This window comes from Lissotriton helveticus, chromosome 7, assembly GCF_964261635.1.
Source record: "Lissotriton helveticus chromosome 7, aLisHel1.1, whole genome shotgun sequence".
Classification (NCBI taxonomy): Eukaryota; Metazoa; Chordata; class Amphibia; order Caudata; family Salamandridae; genus Lissotriton; species Lissotriton helveticus.
In genome coordinates this window covers 1859611951-1859639359 of record NC_136068.1, presented here as the reverse complement: position 1 = coordinate 1859639359, position 27409 = coordinate 1859611951, and the positions used below count along the sequence as shown (strand labels likewise).

The 27409-nt window shown below is 47.5% G+C and overlaps 1 protein-coding gene across 1 annotated transcript in view; it reads left to right on the top strand.

Moving 5' to 3' along the window:
- Positions 1 to 24775, top strand: part of LOC144767797 (uncharacterized) — a 52326-nt gene extending 27551 nt beyond the window's left edge. Inside the window, exon 2 of the mRNA XM_078651176.1 lies at positions 24132 to 24775. Coding sequence (XP_078507302.1) covers positions 24132 to 24546 — 415 coding nt within the window. The 3' untranslated portion in view covers positions 24547 to 24775. The remainder of the gene's footprint in view (positions 1 to 24131) is intronic.
- The last annotated feature ends 2634 nt before the right edge of the window (positions 24776 to 27409 follow it).

Below are 27409 nucleotides of genomic sequence, written 5' to 3'. Positions count from 1 at the left end.
CCCTGCTAATCAGTGCTAAAGTGCATATGCTCTCTGTGAAATTGTTGTGGATTGGTGTTTCCATGACTGTATATTTGATTTACCTGTCAGTCCCTAGTAAAGTGCACTGAGTGTGCCAGGGCCAGTAAATCAAAAACTACTAGTGGGCCTGCAGCACTGATCATACCACCCACATGAGTAGCCCTGAAAAGGTAACTCAGACCTACCACTGCAGAGTGTGCGTGCAGTTTGTACCTGCCATGTCGACTTGGCAAGTGCACCCACTTGCCAGGACCCAACCATCCCTTTTCATTAAATGTTAGAAACATGTATGTTTCTTACATGGCATTTTCTTACATCCTTAATTCCTGACTTTAACATGGCGGACGAAATTGCCCTCAAATGCGCCTGGAGCTGAAGCTCCCGCCGACCCTGCTCTCCAGGCTACAGGGGTGATCTTTGCAGCACTCCACTCCGGAATAGAGAGCGGGTTCCTGCGCCAAAATTTGGTTGGAGGCGCTTGGGCATAATATCACTGCCCTAACGTGTGTAGCTGGCCCCAAAATTAGAGTTTTCGGTTGCAAACACTGGTCGCAGTAGCACACAAAGTCATCTCAAGATGGGAGACACCTTCCACCATGTTGCGCATCCAGGACACCAAGACGGAGAATGTCGCCCTGTCGCCCCAGCAGGCCGCCTCCCCGGCGCTGCACCCCATGCCCAAGATCGAGAGCCTGGACAGTAGCAGCAGCATGTCAAGCAGCAGCCCCTCTGGCCGCTGCCTCAGCCTGGAGGGCCCTGACCCCCACCAGCAGCAACCGCAGCACCACGGCCAGGGCTTCAGCGTGGATAACATCATGACCCCACTCCTCGCCGCACCCAGGACTGGCATCCCTCCCTCCTTGTCCCTCAACTATTCGCCCAGCCAGGGCTCCCTCTACAGCTCGCCCTGCAGCCAGAACAGCAGCTCCAGCGCCGGGAGCTACCACTGGAACATGCAGGCCACGAGCCTGTACTCGGGAGAGCGCTTCCTGTCTTTGATTTCTGAACTATGCACCCCCCAGACCTCTTCTGGCACTCTAATCCATACTCACTGGGTCACTCTGATGGACTTCTTTACGTTATTTTCCTTTCGTCCTGGCCGCCATTTTGCTGCTGTCCACGGCCTCTTTTCTCTGGACCCTGACCTCCCATCTTGTCCATTACCTCGTCCTTTCCCCTGTTCCTTCATGTCCCCCTTGACGATCCTTAAATATTTCTTCCTTTTTCTGATTTGCCTTTTCTCTATACCCTTGTATCCCTCCCACCCTCCCTTGGTGTTGTGACTACGTCCCCCCTCCTACCCCACTTAATGGAACTCTGCTCTCCTGTTTTTTGGATCTTGACCTGAGAAAATCTATTTGTATATCTATGTATATAGAGATAACTCTAATCACTAGTATATGCAGTTGACCTTTGTAGTCTCTACCATTCTTATGTGAGTCTTAGACTATATCCATTCAGATCCCTTCCCTATATGTGTAGAGATAACTCTAATCACTAGTATATGCAGTAGGCCTTTGTAATCTCTACCATTCCTATGTGACTCTTAGAGTATATCCATTCGTATCCCTTCCCTATGTATATAGAGATAACTCTAATCACTAGTAAATGCAATAGACCTTTGTACTCTCTACCATTCCTATGTGACTCTTAGAGTATATCCATTTGTATCTCTTCCCCATGTATTTAGAGATAACTCTAATTACTAGTCTCTTCTTTGTGTGGCTTTACATCTTGTACATTTGCAATTTTTTCTGTATGTATCTTTTATGGACTTCTGCTCTGCCCTCTCTGCGCTGTAAACCTGCAATAAAAACGAAGATTTTAACCTACCTGTTTGGCGGCTCTTCAAAGTGGGGTGACCTGTAGTTTTGGATGTTTAACCGGCCGGTCCCGGTCGGGAAGAGCCCCGCACACATGAGTGGTTCATGCTGCAGCTAATGGAGAGCAGCGTGATTATTACAGGAAGGTCGTGTTGCAGGCGGGTATTCACGGCGCAGGAACGAGGATTGCAATTTCCTGGCCCACTGTGGTGTTATTTTTGAACATTTGAGAAATTGTGAGAGCAGCGCACAAACAGCGTAATGATTTGGACTTCATGCACCAGCAAGCACTGGGAGTGCTAACGCTTATCATGGCAGGTGCAAGTGATTAAAAGAAACTCTATGCTCGGCGCAGTGTCCTACAAGCCTCTGAGGAAGTGCTCCAACGAGCATGAAACGCGTCAGGCTATCATTTATACAGGACTTCTGCTCTTCCCTCTCTGCGCTGTAAACCTGCAATAAAAACGAAGATTTTAACCTACCTGTTTGGCGGCTCTTCAAAGTGGGGTGACCTGTAGTTTTGGATGTTTAACCGGCCGGTCCCGGTCGGGAAGAGCCCCGCACACATGAGTGGTTCATGCTGCAGCTAATGGAGAGCAGCGTGATTATTACAGGAAGGTCGTGTTGCAGGCGGGTATTCACGGCGCAGGAACGAGGATTGCAATTTCCTGGCCCACTGTGGTGTTATTTTTGAACATTTGAGACATTGTGAGAGCAGCGCACAAACAGCGTAATGATTTGGACTTCATGCACCAGCAAGCACTGGGAGTGCTAACGCTTATCATGGCAGGTGCAAGTGATTAAAAGAAACTCTATGCTCGGCGCAGTGTCCTACAAGCCTCTGAGGAAGTGCTCCAACGAGCATGAAACGCGTCAGGCTATCATTTATACAGGACTTCTGCTCTTCCTTCTCTGCGCTGTAAACCTGCAATAAAAACGAAGATTTTAACCTACCTGTTTGGCGGCTCTTCAAAGTGGGGTGACCTGTAGTTTTGGATGTTTAACCGGCCGGTCCCGGTCGGGAAGAGCCCCGCACACATGAGTGGTTCATGCTGCAGCTAATGGAGAGCAGCGTGATTATTACAGGAAGGTCGTGTTGCAGGCGGGTATTCACGGCGCAGGAACGAGGATTGCAATTTCCTGGCCCACTGTGGTGTTATTTTTGAACATTTGAGACATTGTGAGAGCAGCGCACAAACAGCGTAATGATTTGGACTTCATGCACCAGCAATCACTGGGAGTGCTAACGCTTATCATGGCAGGTGCAAGTGATTAAAAGAAACTCTATGCTCGGCGCAGTGTCCTACAAGCCTCTGAGGAAGTGCTCCAACGAGCATGAAACGCGTCAGGCTATCATTTATACAGGACTTCTGCTCTTCCCTCTCTGCGCTGTAAACGTGCAATAAAAACGAAGATTTTAACCTACCTGTTTGGCGGCTCTTCAAAGTGGGGTGACCTGTAGTTTTGGATGTATCTTTTATGTAATGCATATAAACCTTAGTCCTTATGTTTTGCAACTGGTTCTTATGTAAAGCGCTCTGAAACCTTTCGGTAAAGTTCGCGCTATATAAAATTGCATTAAATAAATAAATAAATAAAAAGTAAGTCCCCCCTAAGGTAGGCCCAAGGTACCCCTGTGGGCAGGGTGCAGTGTATGTGAAAGATCGGACATGCCCTGGTGTGTGTGGCATGTCCTGATAGTGAATTACTGACAATTTCGTGTTTTACTATTGCAAGGCTACCTGTTCCCATAGGACGGAATGAGAAGTTGGTTTATAACATCTTATAAACATAACTGTCTCTGATAACAAGGTAGAGAATTAAAGTTTACTATGCATGGACTCAGAATCCAAAGATGCATCGTTTAGTGTAAGTGATGTTTACATTCTGTGTTTGAAAATATCACTTTTAGAAAGTAGGTATTTTCTTGCTCAGCCATCCAGTGTGCCTCTGCTAGGTTTGTGTATTGCATGTCTGGCTTTTGGATGACAGGGGCTGGAGGGGGGAGCAACTCCATAAGTCTGATGAGTCAGGGCTGGGTTGAATAGGCCTGGTCTGCATTTGGAGTGGTCGAAGGAGTAGCACCTTCACCTGAATAGGGCTGTGCCTGCCTTCTACAATGACGGCTCCGCCCTTCCTGTGGTGTGTGTGGAGCCGGGGCTCACACTGACAATGGAGGTTGTTGAGCACTTGCAAAGTGCCTCACAGAACTGGATTTGGCTGGGTACAGACACTCTCAGCCTTCAGAGAACAAAGAATTTTGGGTATGAAAAGAGGGGCCCAGACTTTTAGATCACTTCTGGGAATCAAGAGGAACCTTTGCCAAGGAGAAGAGCTGGATAAGCTGGGGAGAAATACTGCCCATGTGCTGTTTGCTGTCTGGGGTTGGCCTGCAGTAGCTGCTTGCTGCCAAGGAAAGGAGAAAAAGGGCTTTGCTGTTTGCTTTGTCATCTGCTTGAAGAAAAGATCTCCAAGGGCTTGAAACTGAGCTTGATTCCTGTTCTGAAGTCCCAGGGACACAAAGACTTCACCACCAGGTCCCCTGAATTTCCTTGCTGGGAATTCCAACCTGCGTGGAGGTGCCTGCTGTTGTTTAGGACCTCTAGAGACTGTTTGTCGCTGGGTGCTAGAAAATCGATGCAACATTGAAGAAGCGTGTTGGTTCCGCACCTGTTTTCCGATGCATCACCGAAGAATCCGTCAGATCCTGCTGCGGCTCGAGTATTTGCTTACGACGCATCGGGTGCAATGATCTCCGAAGTCCGAGATCACCAGACCCATCCCGACGCAAGCCTTCTGTGCGGCTGCATGAAGCCACGCATCATACCGGATCGATGCATCGCGGCGCCAAGACTGTCGTATCTTTGGGGGCCACAGTAAGAAACAGACGCATCAACTCCTCACGCAGTAAGAAAACTACGCATCACCTCCTCTCCGTTAAGGAATTGACGCATCATGTCACCTGTGCTGCAGTAAGGAACAGACACATCACCTCCCCAGGAGCAAGTAAACAACACATCACCTTCCCTGAGTATAAGGAACGAACACATCACATTCCCGGCGGCCATTATGTTTGTTTTGCGTGACACATCCAAGGTACTTTTGTGAAGAGTGTAGCATTTACAATGTGCTTTGAACTAAACTATTTCTACCATTTGAAAGCCTTTCTTTTTAATACTGTATTGTGAGTTTTTGTCGTTTGGTCTTGTTTTGGTTCAGATAAAGATTACTTTTTTTCTAAACTGGTGCGGTGTCAATTTGTAGTGGTTTCACTGTATTGCTGTATGTGTTCACAAATGCTTTACACACTGCCTCTGAGGTAAGCCTGTCTGCTCATGCCAAGCTACCAAGGGGGTGATCAGGGCATACTTTAGGAGTGTATCCCCCTACCCTGACTAGAAGCAAGGGTCCCTATTAGGACAAAGGTACCTATCTCTGCCAACTAGAGACCCCCATTTCTAACAATGGACTACTTGATTAGCAGCAACAGGTGCATTCAATCAAGGGATATCAGATGACACCATGCCGTCTGGAACACTATATCCAGTCCTGGACTTTTATTTTATCAATCATTGTAATGGCAGTTTGGTCTATTAGTCTCAAGTCGATTAATTGAAGAAAGCCAAGACTCCAACCTTCATCAAGTACTAATTTGTTTTTAAAACTAGCATTGGCAGACCAAATAGATCTTGCCAATGAAAGCGATATTTCCTTTGTCAATATTTTTTAGCCATGCTGTACAGAAGCATTGCATCATAGCCTTTTTTCATTCATTGTGAGGCACAAGGTAGTGAGTGTGCATGGGGGCAACACGGACAATGGAGAGTGTGGGGAAAAAAGCACTAAGACACGACTAGCACTGGCCATGTTATAGCATTTGTATTGTTTATTGTGGGGTGGAAGGTGGGAGGCAACACAGCGGGGGAGGGACAGGAGGCAGCACGAGGAGAATGGGAAAGCAACACGGAGGAAGCGCAGGTCAGAGGGCAATACAGAAGGAGGGAAGCCGAGTTGGGAACCAACATGGACAATGGAGGGTGGGAGGGAGGGGTTGGTAGAAAGCACATATGCAGCAGACAGTGGGACAGAGGGGCTGGGGGCAAGATGACGACAACAGGTAGGGGTAGGAGGGGCCGGGGCAAGCATAATTATAATGGGAGGGATGGGCTGGGGCAAGCAGACAGACAGCAGAGGGTCAGCAGGCGAGCGGAAAAATGAGGAAGAGCAAGTACATAAGGTAGACGTCTCAAAAATACGACTCTTGTAGAGTATTTAAACACAAAGTAAAAAGGAACCCATAAAAACATGATAAGTGGAAGAACACAAATACTGCATTCATACTCCAGGGGAGGGACAAACACAGGAAGAGGAAGAAACCAACTGCAACTGCCCAGTAGGAAGCAAGGGAATGAGACTGGCTATGAAACCAACCAATGGTAAGCAAAGGGCGGCCTCTGAGCCCACTGTTAGAAAACAAAAGGTCTCAAAGAGACATAAATAGGCCAGGCTTGGAACATTCCCTGCCCAGTTGGAGGAAGTCATCTGTAAACCATATACTTGAACGTTTATTCCAATCATAATTAAAGTGAATGTTTGCTATTCGTTGGGGCTGTGCATCTCAATGGGCATTTACCTACCTGCCCTGACATTCTACCCTTGCTGTGGGTCTCCCTCGCTGCCGCGGACAGAATCACTGCGCGGCCGCTGAGGAGGGGACTACAGCTCCCAGGTCGCCCTGCAGTCCTGTCGGCGCCCACTTCTGCCCATTTCCGCCCGGAGGCGCTGAAAGGAGAGTCGATCCTGTGGTGGAGCGGGGGTCTGCTGGCTATTTGTTGGGGCTGTGCATCTCAATGGGCATTTACCTACCTGCCCTGACGTTCTACCCTTGATGTGGGTCTCCCTCGCTGCCGCGGACAGAATCACCGCGCGGCCGCTGAGGAGGGGACTACAGCTCCCAGGTCGCCCTGCAGTCCTGTCGACGCCCACTTCTGCCCGGAGGCGCTGAAAGGAGAGTCGATCCTGCGGTGGAGCGGGGGTCTGCTGGCTATTCGTTGGGGCTATGCATCTCAACGGGCATTTACCTACCTGCCCTGACGTTCTACCCTTGCTGAGGGTCTCCCTCGCTGCCGCGGACAGAATCACCGCGCGGCCGCTGATGAGGTGACTACAGCTCCCAGATCGTCCTGCAGTCCTGTCGACGCCCACTTCCGCCCTGAAGCGCTGAAAGGAGAGTCGATCCTGCGGTGGAGCGGGGGTCTGCTGGCTATTCATTGGGGCTGTGCATCTCAAAGGGCAATTAACTTCCTGCCCTGATGTTCTACCCTTGCTGTGGGTCTCCCTCGCTGCCGCGGACAGAATCACCGCGCGGCCTCTGAGGAGGGGACAACAGCTCCCAGGACGCCCTGCAGTCCTGTCAACACCCACTTCCGCCCACTTCTGCCTGGAGGCATTTGAATTTGAATTTAAAAACATTTGTACAGCGCTCGCATACCCAGCGGTTTCATGGCGCTAGTGGTGATCAGTGGACAGACAGCAGCTGAGAAGTTAGGTCAGATAAGCTTGCGTAAACAGAAAGGTTTTGAGATCTTTTCGAAACAAAGGGTAGGAGGTTGAAGTGCGTAAAGTAACAGGGAGAGAGTTCCAAAAAGTTGGAGCCAGGACAGCGAATCTCGCTCCGCCGGCCCTCTGCTTTTTAAAGCGGGGGATGGTGAGAAGGGCCAAATGGGCTGAGCGAAGTTCTCTGCCTGGACAATATGGCTTGATAAGGGAGCAGATAAACTCGGGGGCAGTGCCCGATCTGGCCTGGTACACAAGGCAGCCGAGTTTGAACAGGGCACGCTCTCTAACAGGGAGCCAGTGCAGTGTTTTAAGTAGTGGGGTAACCCGGTGATATCAGGGTAGGCCATGGATCAGGCGGGCCGCCTGATTCTGCACCAGTTGTAGGCGGTGAATCAGGTATGCAGGGGCTCCGTTATAGACTATGTTTCCATAGTCTATACGGGATAGTACCATGGCTAACATAATGATTTTAAGGGCTGAGGGGGTGAAAAAACGAGAGACCTTCCTGATTACCCTAAGGGAGAAAAAACATGAGGAAACCACCGAACTGACTTGTGGGTGAACCGTGAGTTGGGGGTTAAGAAAAATTCCCAGGGTTTTTACTTTGGCCACGGGGAGTGGAGGGGTTCCAAGGGAGGGGGGCCAAAAAGAAGGAGACCACGGACTGCAGCCACCTCCGGTCAAGACCAGCTCGGTCTTGTCCGGGTTGAGTTTGAGGGGCTGCAGTTCATCCAATCTTGAATGAGGGTCATGATAGTTTGAACGTTCAGGGCAGATGAAGGTGAGTGAGACAAATTGAAGATTAACTGGAGATCATCCGTGTAATTAAACACGGTGACCTCCAGTTGCTGTAACATAAAAATGAGAGGAAAGATATAAAGGTTGAACAAAAGAGGGGAAAGTGATGAGCCCTGGGGGACCCCGCATTCTACTTTGCGAGAGGCCGCCGTAAAGTCAGCCAACCGGACTGCCTGAGTCCTCCCAGCAAGAAAAGACTCCAGCCAGGAGAGGGCTAGGCCTTCTATGCCCGCCGCCCTGACACGGTTAAGGAGGATGGTGTGGTCCACCGTGTCAAAAGCGGCGGATAGATCTAAAAGAATCAGGGCTTGCAGAAGGTTGATGTCGATACCTTCACGCAGCTTGTCCATGACTGAAATGACCACTTTTTCTGTAGAGTGCAGGGGGCGGAACCCAGCTTGGCAGGGGGAGAGGCAGTGATTTGCCTCAATGTGAGTGCTTAATGTGGTAGTGATATGAGATTCAAGCACTTTTGCAAGGTAGGGAAGGAGTGAAATGGGGCGGTAGTTTGAGGGGGAGGAGGGATCGGCGTCCAATTTTTTTAGGATTGGGATGACAGCCGCCGATTTGTGTGGACTGGGAACATGACCAAGGGTAAGTGAGGCATTAAGAAGGGTTAGAGGGGGGGAAGGGCAGGCTAAGTAGACTTCCCTAAGAATACTAGCAGGGGCAAAATCCAGGGGAGAACCTGATTTGACCCGATGTAGCAGAGGAAGGAGGGTTTCAACAGTTAGAAGTGGGATTTTAGTCAGTTTAGCGGTGGTGGGGGGAGGGAAAGGGTCAACAAAGGTGGAGGAGGGCGGGGGGATGTTGTGTTTGATCTTAACAACTTTGTCTATAAAGAACTCGTTAAGCGAGTCACAGAGGGATTGGGACGGGGGGATAGTAGCCGTGGCTCTGGTGGATGAGGCGAGCTCATGAACGGTGGAGAAGATTTCCTTCGACTGTGACTCCGCGACCATTATCCTGTTGGTGTAGTATTCAGTTTTTGCTTCCAGAATGCTTTTTTTATAAGTCTGCAAGACGGCCAAATAGATTGCTTTTTGGGCCGTAGGTTCTTCTCCAAGTTCGTTCAGCCCTTCTTGCAGCTAGTTTTTTTACTTTAAGATCGGGAGTGAACCAACGATTGGCTGCATGGGTCCGCTTAACTGAGAGCCGCTTAAGAGGGGCAAATTCGTCGCCTGCCACCGTGAGCCAGTTGTTAATAGCGGCCAGCTGCGGGACGACTGATAGGTCGGATAAATCGGGACAGGTCTTGGTCAGGGTTGAACAAAAGGAGGGCATATCGATCTTTCCCCATTTCCGAACCCAGGTGTTTTTGGGAAGAGGGGGTTTGAGCAAAGGTGCAAGGGTGAGGGAAAGCCTGATAATAAAATGATCCGACCATAGACAGGGGGATATGGTAGGAGGTGTGGATGGAATGTTCAGTGTCCAGATTTGATTGAGCGTGTGGCCATGTGAGTGGGTAGGACTATGGATGAGCGGAACAAAGTTCAAACTTTCCATAAGGCATGTAAATTCCTTGGATTGTGGGGTTTCAGCAGGGTCGTTAGGCCAGTAATTGAGGTCCCCTAAAACTAATACAGAAGAATTATTAACTAACAGGGTGGCCAAAAGGGTCTGAATATTAGGGAGAAACGAAGGGGTGGGCTGGGGAGGGCGATAGATAAGAACAAAAGTGAGGGGGGCTTGATGGGAAGTAGAACGAGCTACAAGGAGGTCGACATCAATGATAGGGGGGAAGGGAAGGGCTTGAAAGTTGAAATCAGAACGGGCTATTAAGGCCACTCCACCGCCCCGCTTGCCTTCGGGACGGTCCGCACGAATAGCAGAATATGTCGATGGTATTGCGGCTAGTACGTTAGGCAGGGAGTCAGTCTTGAACCAGGTCTCGGTTAAAAAAAGGAGATCAGGTTCATAGGAGTCGATGTAATCAGATATCTCATATTGGTGATTTACTGCAGACCTAGTGTTAAGGAGGGCAACCGAGGTAGTGAGCCGTTGGGCGGGGGAGGCAGAAAGTGAAGGGTGAGCGGGGGGAGTGTAGGGGCTGGTGATGCTAGTGGGAGTACTACCTCAGGGAGGGAATCAGAAGGGAGGCGATATAGGCCAAGATGGTGTAGATAGGTTGTGGTTGAGGGGTTAATGCTACCGGGGACCCAGTAGAGGCGCAGCTGAGACGATGAGTAGGAGATAAGACCAGCAGCGTCTCGCGCCCCTAGCCCCTGCCGGCCGCGGACGGGCGCAGACGGGCTTGACTCAGGCGCAACTCCGGCGCGCCTCCGTCGCGCCCGCTGCGCTCGTCCGCTGCGCTGCCTCATATTGTCCGTATAAATAGGGGCGGAGCGGCGGGGGAGTGGCAGGGCTATGATGGGAAGTATTGCCCGAGCCAAAATGGCGCCCGCTGCCGCTGGGAGCCCCCGAAAATACGATCAGCCCCAGTCGGCAACTCACCCCTGCAAGTAGTATAAGGTCAGAACCTGCATAACTTTAAAATCAGTTAGTAACAGTGTTTTAAAAATAGAAATCCAATATTCAGCAAGAAATCGCCTCCGCTCGTAATCAGCGGGGCGGGATGCGTGGGAAGCAGGAACTCGCCAAATTATGACCAATCAGCCCACTGCCACCGGGCCACTGGTCAAACACGAGAGGGGAAGGGAAACGCGCTCCTAAATAGGGGCGGAGCGGCGGGGGAGTGGCAGGGCTATGATGGGAAGTATTGCCCGAGCCAAAATGGCGCCCGCTGCCGCTGGGAGCCCCCGAAAATATGATCAGCCCCAGTCGGCAACTCACCCCTGCAAGTAGAATAAGGTCAGAACCTGCATAACTTTAAAATCAGTTAGTAACAGTGTTTTAAAAATAGAAATCCAATATTCAGCAAGAAATCGCCTCCGCTCGTAATCAGCGGGGCGGGATGCGTGGGAAGCAGGAACTCGCCAAATTATGACCAATCAGCCCACTGCCACCGGGCCACTGGTCAAACACGAGAGGGGAAGGGAAACGCGCTCCTAAATAGGGGCGGAGCGGCGGGGGAGTGGCAGGGCTATGATGGGAAGTATTGCCCGAGCCAAAATGGCGCCCGCTGCCGCTGGGAGCCCCCGAAAATACGATCAGCCCCAGTCGGCAACTCACCCCTGCAAGTAGAATAAGGTCAGAACCTGCATAACTTTAAAATCAGTTAGTAACAGTGTTTTAAAAATAGAAATCCAATATTCAGCAAGAAATCGCCTCCGCTCGTAATCAGTGGGGCGGGATGCGTGGGAAGCAGGAACTCGCCAAATTATGACCAATCAGCCCACTGCCACCGGGCCACTGGTCAAACACCCAGGCACTGAAAGGAGAGTCGATCCTGCGGTGGAGCGAGGGTCTGCTGGCTATTCGTTGGGGCTGTGCATCTCAACGGGCATTTACCTACCTGCCCTGATGTTCTACCCTTGCTGTGGGTCTCCCTCGCTGCCGCGGACAGAATCACTGCGCGACCGCTGAGGAGGGGACTACAGCTCCCAGGTCGCCCTGCAGTCCTGTCGACACCCACTTCCGCCCACTTACGCCCGTAGGCACTGAAAGGAGAGTCGATCCTCCCGCGTCACGGGACACACGCGGGCGGCGCCGGGAGAAGCCTGTGACAAGGGCGGGGCCGTCTGTGGCTGTCTGGGGCCGGCAGAGGCTGGGCTGGGACCCCCCTCTAAGAACTTGGGCTTGAACTGCGGTACAAAACCAGGACCATACAGTGGGTTAGTAACAAGGGTGGCATCTGATCATGATTAATGTAACAGGGGGAGCTATTTGAGATTGCTTTGGGCTCTGTGACAAGGGGGTGTAGTGGGCTTGTTGTGTTTGGATAACTGGGGTGGCTGTGATTGGCCGCAGTAGTGGGCATTGTATTTTTTATTTGAGTTTTGCAAGTTAACCCACTAGCAATTGCTGTAAGCCCATATTCCAATAGACCTCATATACAATGGCCAGCACGGTCCAAACAAGGTCATCCAGGTACGCTTTGCTAACACCACCTGACCCTAGTTTGGCTGGTAAAAAAAGGGAATCCCCCCTACACTTGACAAACCAACAGCAATAGATAAAATGTTTCGTAAAGCTATTGGGGCAGTGGCAAACGAAATAGAGCGCACAGAGAGGCATCTCTCATTAACCCCGCAAATTGATCTAACACCCTTAACACAGGATTGTGATATAGAAGTTTCTCTAACCCCATCACTTATTCTGCCAGATCCCGAGGTAATCGATATTTCCTGTGCCCAGGTGGGGACTAATAATGAACAAGGGATACAAAAAAGGGGGGAGACAGTACTAACTGGCAATAAAAAGAAGACTAGCACCAAGAAAGCAAGGCAGAAGAGGGGTAAACCCACCGAGGCGCCGACTGTAAAGCCCAGTACAGCTGCAGGGGCACATGGAGGGAGCGAGCCACATATACAAGTCCCCACAACGTGGGTAGCCCAAATTATCACCGACCCACAGACTCATTTTGAGCAGCTTATTAACACTCAAATGAAATTAATTCTTAGTAGGTTGGATAAGGTAGTAACCCTGGTAAAAACAAAGGGGCAGGGGGCGGCATTACATTGCCCCTACCAACCAGCACCATAGCGGGGGAGTCTATCACCACAAACCCGGCCATGATATTATCTTGTAACCCCCAATAGGACAATACACCACTGCCATATGCCCTTTTCAATCCCCAGGCCCCCAGCGGTCACACATTAGCCGGGTACCCAAAGGTGACACTACCACCTCAGGTGAGGTCACCTCTGGAGTGGCAAAAGGCACTCACCAAGCTCTTGTACATAGACAGCCTTCACCTGAACCCCCGACTCGGTCCGAAGCAGAAGGATCACAATTCAGGGCAACCACTGACTCTCTGCCCCGTATTGACTTGCCCCCCGAAGCGGCCCCATATGCAATTGTATTAACGGGGGTCCCGGAGTTGAGGCCAGACCAGACAGAGGCTTATGACGAGCTTAAAAACAAAACTGTGTTCTGGCTGAACAAGTACAGGCCTCTAGCAGGTAATGAACAGGGGGAAATTGTGTTGGTTCGTAGGGTGAACTGGCTGGGGAATAGGCCAAAGGATACCATCGGGTATTGCATTGTGGTAAACTTTAGGAACCACCACGTTGTTGATTAAATAGTAAGGTGGGGACCGACTACTCACTCTAGTAACATCAGATCTATGCCCTTAAGCTTTTTTTATTTAAGGGGTATCCGCAGCCAGGGCTTAGATCGCGTGTGGCAAAGCAGAAGTGGGTATAATCTGGATGGGCTTTGTCGTCCACCCATACATGCGCCACTCATGAATCAAGGAGTAATAAACTTGAGGAACAGATTTGATCCCCTGATGTCCCTGAAAGAATTGGACTGACTATCGAAGGATAGAGCACCCCAAAAGAGATATTGTAGGGAAATAGGCTCCTCCCAGGACTTGGTACAGTCCTCGATCATATACTATCACCCCTTATTGGCAGATTTATCAGGTACAGTTGCTGAGACAATGGGCAGGACCAGTGAGGGCTTACGAGACAGGCCCATAACTGATATGGAAACAACGGGGATGGAGATCATCCCCTTGCGCCCTCAGCAACAGATGAAATTACACACTTCACTTAGGCCCAAGGAAGGCCTGATTAGTGATAGGATAGAAATCAACAATCTAATCACACCTTCGCTAAGGATGACACAAATGCAGGAGGGGCTAAAGTTTCTATCATGGAACATAGCGGGACTGGCAGCAAAATAAGGAACAGGTCCTGTGTTGTTGCTAGTATATGGAGAGGGGTACGACCTGTTCCTTGAATCCCCTAAGCTCCTTGGTGTAATAAGCAAAATTTGATAACCAGGATTGGAAGGTATATATCACCTAGTTTCAGGTAATCTGTTTGCAGGAAACCTGGGGGATTGATAGCAACCCTTTTTATCTAGCGGGGTATAAGTGTTTTGCAGTGCCTGCCCAGAAATCACCATCAGGGAGAGCTATGGGATGGCTGATCACATACGTGGACTTGCAGGTGGAAGGAGTGTGGACCAACCTAAACTGGCCTTCACACAACATGCAGGCCCTTGGGTTACACAACAAAGGGTTAAACATCATCCTGATTAACTTGTATAATGCTGTGGGAGCCAATGGGAAGGGATCCATAATAAAAGAATTGGACACTTATCTAAATGCGGAGACAGACTCAGGGAAAAGCACGGTGGCGCCGCTTTTGGTTCTAGCTGGCGACTTTAACTGCCACCTGTGCCCAACCCTGAGACCTGTTAATAAGGAATGGTCCCGTTGCACGATGGAGGATGGCCTACACTTCCTGCACTCCCCCGAGGGGATGGAATTGGATCGGGTATTGAAAAGACATGCCCTGGTGCACACTATTGACCTTGTGGCATTGGGAAGTGGAGACGAGATTAATCCTACATTTAAGGGTAGAGGCTGTCGTTCCTTTATTGATTATATTGTGGTCTCCAGCTGTGGGTCAAAGGGGTAGACATCGAATGGAGTATACACAGTGACCATAACCCCCTAGTGCTGGAACTAAAAGGCCCGTCTAACAAAAATGTCACTCCAGGGGTAGGCAGCATAGAGAGGGCAACGGACCAGGGGAGACGACTCAGATGGTCCAAAGTAGATGGGACACCTTTTATAAATCTTTAATGGAGAAAGGTGGAGAGGCATTCAAGGTGTGTCTCGATCTTTCCTTAGAGGATGTCGCTGTTGTTGAGGCATTTGAGGATATGGCGCACCTAATCGATGGACTATTAAAGACCACCAAGAAGGTGAGAGCTAACAATACCCCCAGGTGGTTCGACAAAGACTGCTCACGGGCACATAAGGAGCTGAAATCCAGCTTGAAAACCCTACTCCGGGACAAGTCACACATTGCCCAATGCAGGCTTGTATACAAAAAGGCTTTAAAATCTAGAAAATATTCCCTCCAATCTCAAGCCTGGGAGGACCTTAGGGAGGCAGCAGACAGAAGGGATTTGACAGCGTTCTGGAAAATCATAAATAAACCATGTTTTCAGGATGCTAATGCCCCAGAAATATGTAATACAATTCTCCCAGAACAATGGCATAATCATTTTAAAAACTTATACAATCATACCATTGAAAATAATGAGGGTGATGGGCCAAGCCATCGGTGGGTAGCCAGGATCGAGTTTACTTTGTAGGAAGTAGTAGGGGCCTTCCAAGGTTTATCTAAAAATAAAGCGCCAGGTCCAGATGGCATACCACCTGATCTCTACCTAAGCAAGGTGGAGTTGTGGGCCCCGATCCTGACGAGGGTCTTAAACGCGGCGGTTGAATTTGGTCTTCCGTGGTCTTGGTCAACAGCAATAATAGTCCCTATCTTTAAAAAAGGAAATAGGGACAATCCCCACAGTTACCGCCCGATATCCCAGATCGATGTAACGGCGAAAGTGTTGGGTCGTGTGGTCCTTAATCGCCTAACGGAATGGGCTGATGCACACCAAATCATTACTGACACACAGTATGAGTTCAGGGAGGGAAGGTCAACAACGGATCAATGTCTGAACCTCTACCTCCTGGTTGCCAAATACACCCTAGCTAGCAACGAGGCAACCTAGGTTTCATGGATCTCTCTGCTGCTTTCGACCATGTTAACAGAGAGAAGCTGTGGGCCCTGATGATGAGCTTAGGGGTTGACCCGGACCTAGTTAATTTACTGAAAGCATTGCACTGGAACACCTCTGCCAAAGTGCGCTTTAACTCAGAACGGGGTACTACATCACTTTTTCCATGCAATAGTGGGGTCAGGCAGGGCTGTATTTTAGCTCCTTTTCTATTTTCCCTATATATCAACAATTTAGACTTGGAATTAGGTAAACTAGGAGTAGATTCCCCCAAGTAGGTACTCGCCCAGTCCCGGTCCTGTTATATGCGGATGACGTGGTGTTTTTAGCCCGCACCCCCAAGGGGCTTCAGAGGTTGATTGACGGGTTTGTCAGCTTTATGAACACATTAGACTTATCTGCAAATTTGGATAAGTCTTACGTTATGCTGACAGGAGTCAAACCCTGTAAGAAGTTCTCTTACAAGATAGGCACTCACAAATTAGGGCAGGTTCAGTATTTTTCCTATCTAGGCTTGTTATTTGATGGGTTGTTAAACTTTAAACCCCTAGTGGAAAAACAACGCTCCAAATTGGTGGCCTCAACCGGTGCAATAATGAACTATGGACGCAGGCTGGGAGGGTGGTCACCTGAACAAGTTATGAACTTGTACAGATCGATCTACTGCTCTAAAGTGGCTTATGGGTCAGAGGTTTGGGGCTTTGCAAACATCCAACAGTTACAGGCAGAGGAAAATAAATATTTCAGAAAGGTACTTAAAACTCCGCAAAGTATCCCTGCCCATATTATACATGAGGAATTAGGAGGGGCATAGATTGAAGACCTAATCAAGTTTAGACCTATTATAGCCTGGCTGAAGATCTGGACCAATACCGAGGCAGATCTAAGCAGACAAATTATCACAGACTGCCTGAAAAGAGAGAAAGGAATGAGTATCCCCTGGTTAAAATATGTGAAGGGCACACTGGAGGGTATTGGTTGCAAGAATCTTTTTACTAACCCCAATGAAATTATCCCCTATGACAAATTGAGAGTCAAAAAATGTTTTGGGGAACAGGCAGCGGCACGTAGGGCTGCCTTAGAAGAACGGAAACCCACAGTTGGTGCTCATAGATTATTGAAAACAGAGGAAGGAATGGAACCCTATCTTGCCCTCTTACATAATGCACAGGACAGATTTTTAATGACACGTTTTAGGCTCAACCTTTTACATCACATACTGGCTGACCCAACAGGTTTTACATCAACAGTTGAGCAGAGGGTACCTGCGGCTGCGACAATAGGTCTCCGCAGGATACCCTTCATTTTGTACTGTTATGTTCTTTTTACACTCTGCCTAGGCGTAGGTTTTTAGTGGGAATTTTAAAACAAGCTAAGTTTAAACATGCCAAGGTTGCATTACTGTTTTTGCAAATGGCTAATGATCCCTATACTCTGTTTTGTATTATGAATTTTATTCAGGTTTCTGTAAGGCTAAGAAACTCAAGAGGGAGGTGCTGAATGTATTGTCTGCCAATTGTTTAATTATGGGCTAATGAATTGCATTTGAATTTTAATAGTTATTATGCACTTTTATGGTATTTTTTAAATGCCGAAAAAAGAACCATTGAATTGAATTGAATTGAAATTGAATGTTTCAGCGAGAATAGAGTATGGCAAACTAAGTGATTTTACTACAAAATGGAATTGATGCTTTTGTAGGCGTACTGCTTCACTTACCATTGTACTCATTTTTAGGTTTTACTTAGAACAGTAAAGAAACAAAGCACAGGGTGTTCTAAACACCTCATCATGAACTAATAACATTTAAACAAAATGTAGACTGAACTGATTTTAATCCACTCTTTCTAAACTGGTCTACATTTTCTTTTGTATGATAGAAAGAAACCTACCTTGCAAATGCTAAAGATGTATACCTTCCAAAAATGAAGTGAGTAACAGTGCATTCAGTATTGAGAAATATGGTGTGCTACATCTCATGTATAGTAGTACTCCTGTAGTACTCTTGCAGGTACTCTTGCATGCCTTTGCAAATTGTCCACAAAGGGACATGGAAAATGATAATAGATTTAGAACATTCAGGCGTGATTCACAGATGTGTTTGTGAGTATCAACATAGTATGTAAAACTCAATAAACCTGGAGGTCTAATAAAGAGTAAAGAGGTACTCAAAAAACACTAAGATTTACAGCGTCAGTAGTGGCAAGGTTAGGATACCTTTCAATCTTAGAAGTGTTACTGAAAAAACCAACACATGTAACCACCAGCAAGAGTAGGTGAAACCCAAAGTCCAGAGATGGATTCCCATCAAAATTAACGCTAAGTCCGGGGCAACGACGGAGAGTGCGTGGCCTCCTTCATCCTGAGATAGGTCCAGGTGAGGTGAGGCTTTATCCCCTGTCATTATGGGGGAACTTTAAACCATTTAACATGGAGGAACTATAATTGATATCCTTTATGATTTGATTTATTCACAGTTTGTATATGGTTTGGTTGGTAACACTTACTTGCAGTGGCAGAAATTTATTAGAACAGAGGCCCTGAGGAAAGCCTTGGGAGGTTTTTTCCCCCTCTTTAGGCAGAAACATGTAGGCCCATGTGCAGCTATTTGTTAAAACTGCTGTTTTGCGCTGTTCTTGTTTTTAATTGAGAAAGAGACTTTCAACCATTAAAGCAGTTATTGGAAGTCTTCTATTCTATTTTTAATATTAGTCACATACACTCGTTATCATTTTTTGAACTGCACCTTCCCAGTCAGTGTTCTTACACTTGGTCTACAAGTAACTGTTGGCTGTTACCCAGTCTGTTAAGGTGGGATCTGGATATGTCTCGATGTTCTAGAGGCGACCCATCCCTACCTTAGGATGACCAGATGATAATAACTAGAGCACTACCAAAAATTTGATGGGAATCCATCTCTGGACTTTGGGTTTCACCTACTCTTGCTGGTGGTTACATGTGTTGGTTTTTTCAGTAACACTTCTAAGATTGAAAGGTATCCTAACCTTGCACCTACTGAGGCTGTAAATCTTAGTGTTTTTTTTAGTACCTCTTTACTCTTTATTAGACCCCCAAGTTTATTGAGTTTTACAGGTTAGTCATTAGGGGATGATAATCTGGGCTTAGTCTTTAAACTTCCCTTAGACCCCCCACTCCTTGTTTTGTTGTTAGTATCAACATAGTATTACAGGAGTGCTCAATTATGTACTCGTACACCCCTTTACAAATCTGGCTCATCATTTGCCTCATGGTTCACATCCTGCAGCTGCAGAGTTCTTGAACGAGCAGAGACGTCCCCACCTGCCAACACCACCACCTCAGCAAGGGCTCGCCCGAGGACCCCTGGCTACCCCACAGTACTTGTCGTTCAGGCCGGACAAGCTACAAGCACCGGAGAACTTTAGAAAGGGTAATAGTCAAGCTTCTTGCAATGCTTCAGGTTGCAATTTTGGATTACCGTTTTTAGCCGAAGAACACACCCACTCCTGCTTCTGTTGTGCACAGGGGTGGTTCCTCCTAAAGGGCGGAGGAGTGTCACCCCACCTGCTGCGGGTGCAGCAGGCAAACACACATAAATTAAATGGCATGGCCATGCCATTTTATTTTGCCACCAGCTTCCACTGGGTACAGCGCAAGTGTGAGGGCAGGGGGCGAGGCTGAATCCTGCGATTGCAGGCTAACTGCTGATCCTGCCAGTGTGCATGTCGCACTGGCCGGCTGTCTTGCTACAGCCAGGCTGACATGTGCACTATAGACTCAGCAATCCCAGGGCTGTCAAACCTCTAGGGCATTGCTGGCACAGTTCCCCAGACTCAAAATGAGTGCTGGGTTAGCCTGCTCCAAACAATCCTGGAACTGCTCTTATGCTGAAAGCAGCTTGAGAGCAGCTCCGGGATTGGTTGGATTTGGATTCCACTCGCCCTCATCAAATCAAGAGAAAGCTCCAAAGTCGACAGCCTCACCGCCTCACACAGCTGCCCCACCGAGGGTGGGAAGTCAATGACTGACTCGTTGCCTGTTACTGCTTCCTCCCCCCCAGATCAGAGGTCTTCAATCTGTGGGGCGCGACCCCCAGGGGGGCCGTGGAGTCTTGGGAAGGGGGTCGCGCATTCTCCAGCTTCACTTGCTCCTGCAATTCAAAATGCTTGCTTTCCTCTTGGAAAAAGTCAGCCGTCCTGGGACGGCTAATTTATATTGTTATCAGCTGAAGTTTCATCAATTGTCTAGTGTGTGAAAAGCTTTCTGCCACGAAGCCTGCTTGCCTGAACGAAGTGCAAATGTGCTCTGTTAGTTAATCTGCAAGTGTAAAGGGTGTTTGGAAGCTGGTTCTTACTTTAATTGATGCAATCACTCCAAGCTTTGGGATCACAACGATTTGGGGTTTTTGGAGTGGTAATGCAAAGAGTTAACAACTGGGCTATGATGTGCATGCTTTTAATAGTAACTGCATTTACACAGCCCTTAATACCCCAAAGGAGGTGTTGAACAGACAGTTATGTAAAAAACAATTGCATTACATACGCCCTGGTATTCCTAAAATCTACCTTTTGGAAGCACCATTTTGTGCATTTTGTAGCAGTCTATCTTACACTGATTGTAATGCAAGCCTAAAATAATGACTTACATATTCACAGTGCTTTCTGTCACATGCTGTGCCCTGGTAGCACTAAAAATACAGGTCACTAATCTCCACTGCACAAAACAAGATTCAATTCGGTGGCTCTCTGTTACACACATACCTCTGCAGTGCATTAACTAATAGAGGTTTCATATTGAACTACTGTGCATTTCTCACTGAGTAACACCTTTTTAAAATGTATTTTTCATTTACGCTGCCCATTATTTTATATGCAGATATCTGATGGTGAAAATGTACAGAATATTTTGGGGCTTATTTATGATAGACTTGCATCGCCAAAGCATCACTTTTTTGAGGCTCCTGTGGCACAAGCATCTCAACCATACCTAGGAGGCGGTGCAAAGCCACTTATATGGCTTTGCATAGCCTCATAGATGTAAGACATAGCATTGCAAGTCACTGCGCTGCTTTACTCTGCATCAAGGAGGGGTTGCAAGGCCTTTGCGTGGGGTTCCCACACAACAGCCATGGATTTTGATGCTGCCCCATATTTACAAAATCACGTAAACCTGGAGCAGCTCCAAAAACCGACGTCTCCCCAGCATAGGTGGAACGAGGAGAAATGTTTTCAGTTCTCCTCATTTATTCCTCTTTCGATGTGTGCTACATTCTGCAGCTCACATAGAAAGAGAAAAACGCCTATCAGGATTGTTTTTGTGAAGGAAGGTGCCCCATCATGTACAAAAACAATCCTGCCTATGCTAGTGCTGGACAGCAAGTTGTGCGCCAACACAAGGGAAGAGGACAGGAATGCATCATATTTTATAAATACGGTGCATTTCTGTCCTTTTGCATTGGTGTAGGGCAGCACAGCAAGAAGACGCGCAGCACTGCCCTACGTCAATTCCTCATAAATTAGGCCCTTTGTTTTTAGCTACACCTTTGACTACACCCCCACGCTCACTGACCCTTGGTTTGCTACACACTGTTTGATATTATTTCCCAACCGTAAACGTTATTTGCCGTGGGAATTAGGGGCGTTTATGGTTGTTGATAGTTGTCAATGATGAGGAGTACCAGGTTCTCAAATTTTTTGTCAGAAGGGGGTCCCTACGCCTAAACAATTTTGACAAGGGGGTCTCCGCATCAAAAAGTTTGAAGAACTCTGCCCTAGGTGGATGCAGAGGAGAAGTGAAAAAAGCCTTCCCTCACACCACCTGACACACAAATACCGAATGAGTGGCCTACTGGTTGATCCAATCTGTGCATGGCACTGCCAAGAAGGCCAGTTTCTGACTAGAGCACAGCCATTGCCCCTCTCTATGTATGCCGTCCTGTGGGCTGAACCAAAGTATGACTGACAGTTCAACTGAGCAATAGCTGAAGAGAGCTGACCTAAAGCCCCCATTTGCTTATATTTATTATAGTTAAATTATGTATTATTCTCCAAGTCTTGCGGATATGTAAAGCTGTTGCTAGGCTATTCTTAAAAACTGTTCCATTCAAGGGGCAGAGCCCATTGACGTTATGTATTTGCTAGGACACTTACTTTTTTTTACAATTCTGCAAACCAGGTCAATTGCGACAGTCCAAAACCTTGTACATCTAGCCCAAATCCCTGGATGGGTCCCAAAACCAGGGTCTGTATTATGGAAAGTGCCCAGGGGGCCCAACGGGCATGTGTGCCCACTTTGCGCATCCCAGGGGCACTTTGGTATTACAGAACGGGATGCAGACGCTTGTGTGGCCCTTTCAGTAATACATATAGAGCCAGCACTATCACAAGGGGGTGTTCCCTCCTTTCCCCCCTCCAAAGATGGCGCACTGTCACTGCACCTCCTGACAGCTTCATTACCTCTGCGCCCATGTCTATAATACCCTGCGGTGCAGAGGAAACGGGATTGCCTCATTGCATGGGGCTACACTCCCATGGAAATGAGGGAACACCCTCTGGGGATAGTGTTGATGTATGTATGCCAGCGCGATCTGTATTATAGAAGGGGCCACGCAAGCATATGCAGCCCTTCCGGCAATACCACTGTGCCCTGGGATGCAAAGTAGGCGCACATGCCCGTTGCGCACCTGGGCACTTTTCATTATACAACCCCAGTTATGTTATTCCACACTACTTGTGGAGTGGTGTGGCTCACTAGTTAGAGGCGGCAGGTCCGAGAGCAGAAGTCAGCCCGAGACCAGGGTTCAATTTCCGACGCGGCAGGGTCGTGGACCTTGGTCAGCGGACTCGATAATTCTCGCTTCGGTGCTTACTCTAATCAGGGGTTCCACTCCGCAACTCTGGGCATTAGCTTGCCTAATCTCCACAACGGCCCCACCAATTCCGGGGATGCCTGGCTCCACCTTGGGGACTCCCAGCAAGGGACCATCCCACAGGGAAAGCCAGGACGGGTTTCCCAGAGTTATACAGCGCCAGGAGACCTATGGACGGGTAGCAGTGCGCTTTACAAGCTCAAAAACATTTACATTAACATTCATTGGTGATCATGGGCTATGACTCAGTACAGACTTTCATATAAAATTGATGCAAACGCTCATAATACATGGATGACTTAGAACTGTCTGAAATGTCTTACAGATTGAAACACTCTATGAATTATGGGTGAAATCTAAAGGCAAATGGGTATTTATAAAGATATATTACGAGAGAGAAAAGTGCACCAGTTGTGGAAGGACACTAAAAAGTAAGGAGCCAAAGATGCTTGTATTTAATAAGGAACATCTGGTTACCAGGGCGACTCAACTGATTTCTTTTTTCCTCTTCCCCCCACGCCACATCTTTGGTTCAATACTCACTATGACCTTCTGACTCCCTTTCATCATTTTTTCCATGTTTGTTCTTGTGACCCCCCTGTTTTTTCTGGTCACTCTCTGTTGGTATGGCACATAGAACAGATTATACCTGTTTGCCCCTCTGATGTGCTACTTTATAGACTGCTACACCTTGATGGCTAAGGTTCGATGATTACCTGTGAAGTTCCTTATATATCACAGATTCAGGCCCAGATTGTCTGAATATTTGCGGAATGCAGCGCAGCAACCCAAAATGCTGCGTTGCATGACAGGGAGGGAGCAGGAGAGCACCATACCTTCAGAGATATGGCTCTCTCCTCCCCTCTCCCTAGCGGGAGTGCAGATTTTAGCTGATGCGTGCCAGGCATACATCTTAGAGCTACAGTGTTAGTGTGTGCTTGAGTCTACCATAGGTTTTGTACAGAAAGGGTTCTCTTCCAGTACATAATGTTATGCTTATACACACTTTCAAAAAATTCCTATTTTGTATGTGTGTTGCACAGTGCATCATGCATGCAAAGTTGGAAAATAAAGGAGAAATAAGAACATTCCTCTTTTCAAATGGCAATAACTTTTGGGGCTAAACCCTGTCTGCTATTGTTTGTAGATAGGGTTTTGCATTGAAAGGCATGGGTGATTGCATGAGAACGCCCATGTACCACCTGTGTAGTGCCCCCTTGGCTCTGAGAAATGCAAAGGAGTGCTTCACGCTGCTTTGCGTGACTTTTCATGTACTTTCCAGCACAAAACAAGCACTGGAAAGTAAATTAGAAACAAAACATTTGGTGCTGTTTAACCCTCAACCCCTCAATTTTAAAAAGCCATAGCACACAATGTCCTCCATGACTGTGTTCTTGGTTCCTAATAATATTCATTATAATGACATGATATATCAAAGTTCATCGCAAGTAATGTCTTATGATTTCAATTTCTGCCAACAGGACTTTCTGTGAAAGTGGTTACAACTCTATTCCTCCAGCGCCGACCATCCATCCTGGAGAAACGCGAAACTGCGTCTTCGTTAAAAAGCAACTGGCTCCAACTGGAAGCGTCGGTCTTCTGACCTACGACTGCGGGAACTTAACCCTCTGCCTGATGTTCTCCAACCCATTCGATTACAACCTATACGACATATGTTATGCGCTGTACATCTATAAGGACGACATGCAATACTCTGGCCTGGGGGAGCTCTACAAAGAGATGTATTACAAAATGAGCCCCAACAAGGCTTTTGCTAGAGCCCAACTATCAAAATCCGCCCAAAGCCTTGAGCTCCATGTCGAAGGGTACCGTGCTATGGCCACCATGTCAAATGACTGCAGGGCCATCCTCAAATTAAGGATCGAAGACGAGTGAGTCCAAGAGGAGGAGGAAGATGGTGGTCTCCGAGAAAGGGCACCGCCCACCTTTTACAAATGATGTCCTATGGTCATATCTGTAGATTTAGCAGGATTGTACCGAGTGATTGGACTGAGTTCCTCAGGCCCGTAAGTGCTTGGATACCCTGCTGGGTGATTGGCTGCGCTTTAGAAATTGATTGATTGATTGTCTGTGAATTTTCCAATAAAATGGATATATAAGTCCACGTGGTCTCCAAAGTTCAATTCTAGGTGTGTCTGTTTCCATCTCTCGGTGAGGAGAAGAGAATTATCATCTTGGCTCTCGAGCGCCGCCATGTTCTGCCTGAGATTGGCTGCTGGGAGTGGGGAATGGTGGGTGGGAGATTAAAGGGGAGAATCTGAGATGACTATGGGCCATATGTAGGTAATTTGTGTTTTGCGATTCTCAAATTGCGATTTTTTGGGAATCACAATTAGAAAATCGCAAAACGCAATGTAGGTAGGATCAGCAAAATTGTTTTGAGAATCCCACTTATTCCTTATTTGCGAATTGCAAATTGAGATTCGCAAATAAGGAATACCTTCTCATTCATTCCTATGGGCTCGAAGGCCAATAGGAATGAATGGGAAGACATTCTCAATTTGCGATTCTCAATTAGAGAATCGCAAATTGAGAATGCAATTTCAGGGTTGTAAGGGTGTCAATAGGACACTCTTTTGCACCCCTGAAATTAACATGTGCACACATGTGGCCCACATACATGCCCTAAGGGCATATATGTGACTCACATGGCACTTTGAAAAATGCCAAAAAGTGCATTTTTCAAAGAAATCGCAAAATACCACCAATCTGAAGTTGATGGTATTTTGCGATTCCTTAAGCCAAAATTTGCACAACTTGGGTGCTTCCTACATTGCATTTAAGGAATCGCAATTTGCGATTCCTTAAATGCAATAGCAAAAAAAAGGAATCGCAAATTTTGCGATTCCTTATTTTGCATGTGGGTTTTTTTGTGCTACATAGCACACTGCCCTAATTGCGATCGCAAATGCTGAAATTCTGATAATTTCAGCATTGGCGAGTGCAATTAGGCTTCCTACATATGGCCCATGGACAGCTAATATTTCTGAAATGTCCCCACAGAGGCTAATGTAAAACAGGAATATGTTGAGTTGAGGCGCTTGTCTGTATACTGCTGTCGGCTTGAGTGAACAGAAGAGAAAGAAAGCAGGTCGCGGAACAAAGGGAACAGCGTTGATTTAGACTTCAAGGGCCAAGGGGCCACATGTAGAGAACTTTGAAATTGCAAGTTCTTAATTGAGATTTCATGCGAATCCTAATAAAGAAATTGCTGTTTCAAATGCATGAAACTCTTTTGAGTTTCATTTGCGATCCCCAGTGGGTCACAAATAGACCTGCCTCATGGATATTAATGCGGTATTTCTCGGTTTGCAACCCTTTGGGAATCACTAAAATCACAGGGTGGTGGCCTGCTGGAGTCAGCAGACCACTGTGTCTGTGATTGCTTTTAAATAATGCATTTTTTTTTTATGTGCGAAGAGGTTGCTATTGATTTGAAACTGTCTGTATATTGCAAGTGTTTTGCGACTGCATTTCAGAAGCAAAATATACAGACATACCACTCCGATTCGGTAATAGGAAGGGAAGCCCTAAACACGCTCTTCCTAACACCGAATCGAAAACCCAATTTGTGATTCTGTAACATGTTACCAAACAGCAACTAGGGCTTTCTACATCCCGAAAAACCTTTCCACATTCACAAATGAGTCAATTCTGTGAATCGGCCCATTTGCAACCAGCAAAAAGGTTTGTACATGTGGCCCTAAGTGCCTTCTGTTAGGTATTCATTCAGATATTAGGGTTCATGGTTTGCCGGTAGTCACCCAGACTTCTGGTTGTGTGGAGTTTACAACGTTGTGATAGCCTGGCCTGCAGGCCCGGACTGGCCGTTGCGGGCACCGGGCAATCCCCCGGTCGGCCGCAAGGGTGGGGGCCGGTTTTGGGCCATGCGGGCCGTTTTTGTTACAGAGCCGTTTTTCCAGCATAGCTGCAAAATCGGCCCTGTAACAAAATCGGCCGAAAAGCGGCCCTGGCAAAGCGGCCGAGCACTTTGCCAGGGCCGGTTTTGGTTCCCAGTCCGGCCCTGCTGGCCTGACTATGCCTGATGCCTCAGTCAAGTTGCCCGCATACATGTAAATGCAAAAGGCTTTCAACAATTGCACATGTTTACGTATCCTTCCACAGGCACCTTGCTACCCATTCACTGCACCGCTCAAGTGGTGCTCCCCCTCCTTACCTGTCCCAGTGCTCTGTGATGCTTCCTTGCACTTTACTGCGGAAGGGGTCGCAACACTTTCATGTTTTTTAGGTTTGGCATTACCCAAGACCTTATGATTTCACTACATTTACATAGATAATGTACTTTCTTACTTACTGTAGCTCTTACCCCCCCCCCCCCTTCATCCATTGGTCTGTTGCTGTTTCAATCTCATTTGTCACCCACACACAGCAGCATAAACAGCACATGCAGCAGTTAATCAACCCACATGAGCCATTGGATAACTTTACTGTAAAGCACAGTATGCTGCTCTTTCACAAGGAGTGCATCCACCCTCAAAGTAATTCCCTATAGTGTCAGGGACTGTTATGGCACAGTGTACTTTTTAAGACCAAAACTATATTTTGACTTTTAGCAATTTTTTTTTATACTGGAGAGTATGCTGAAACTAAACCAAAAATCTAAGTTTTTGGGGAAAAGGTTACAACAAAACAAGCATTGACAACGCCAAAGCATGTCCAGCCAATGCCAGAACCGGTGGATTTGCCAATGCTTGTTGTCCATGCAATGATGGTGCAG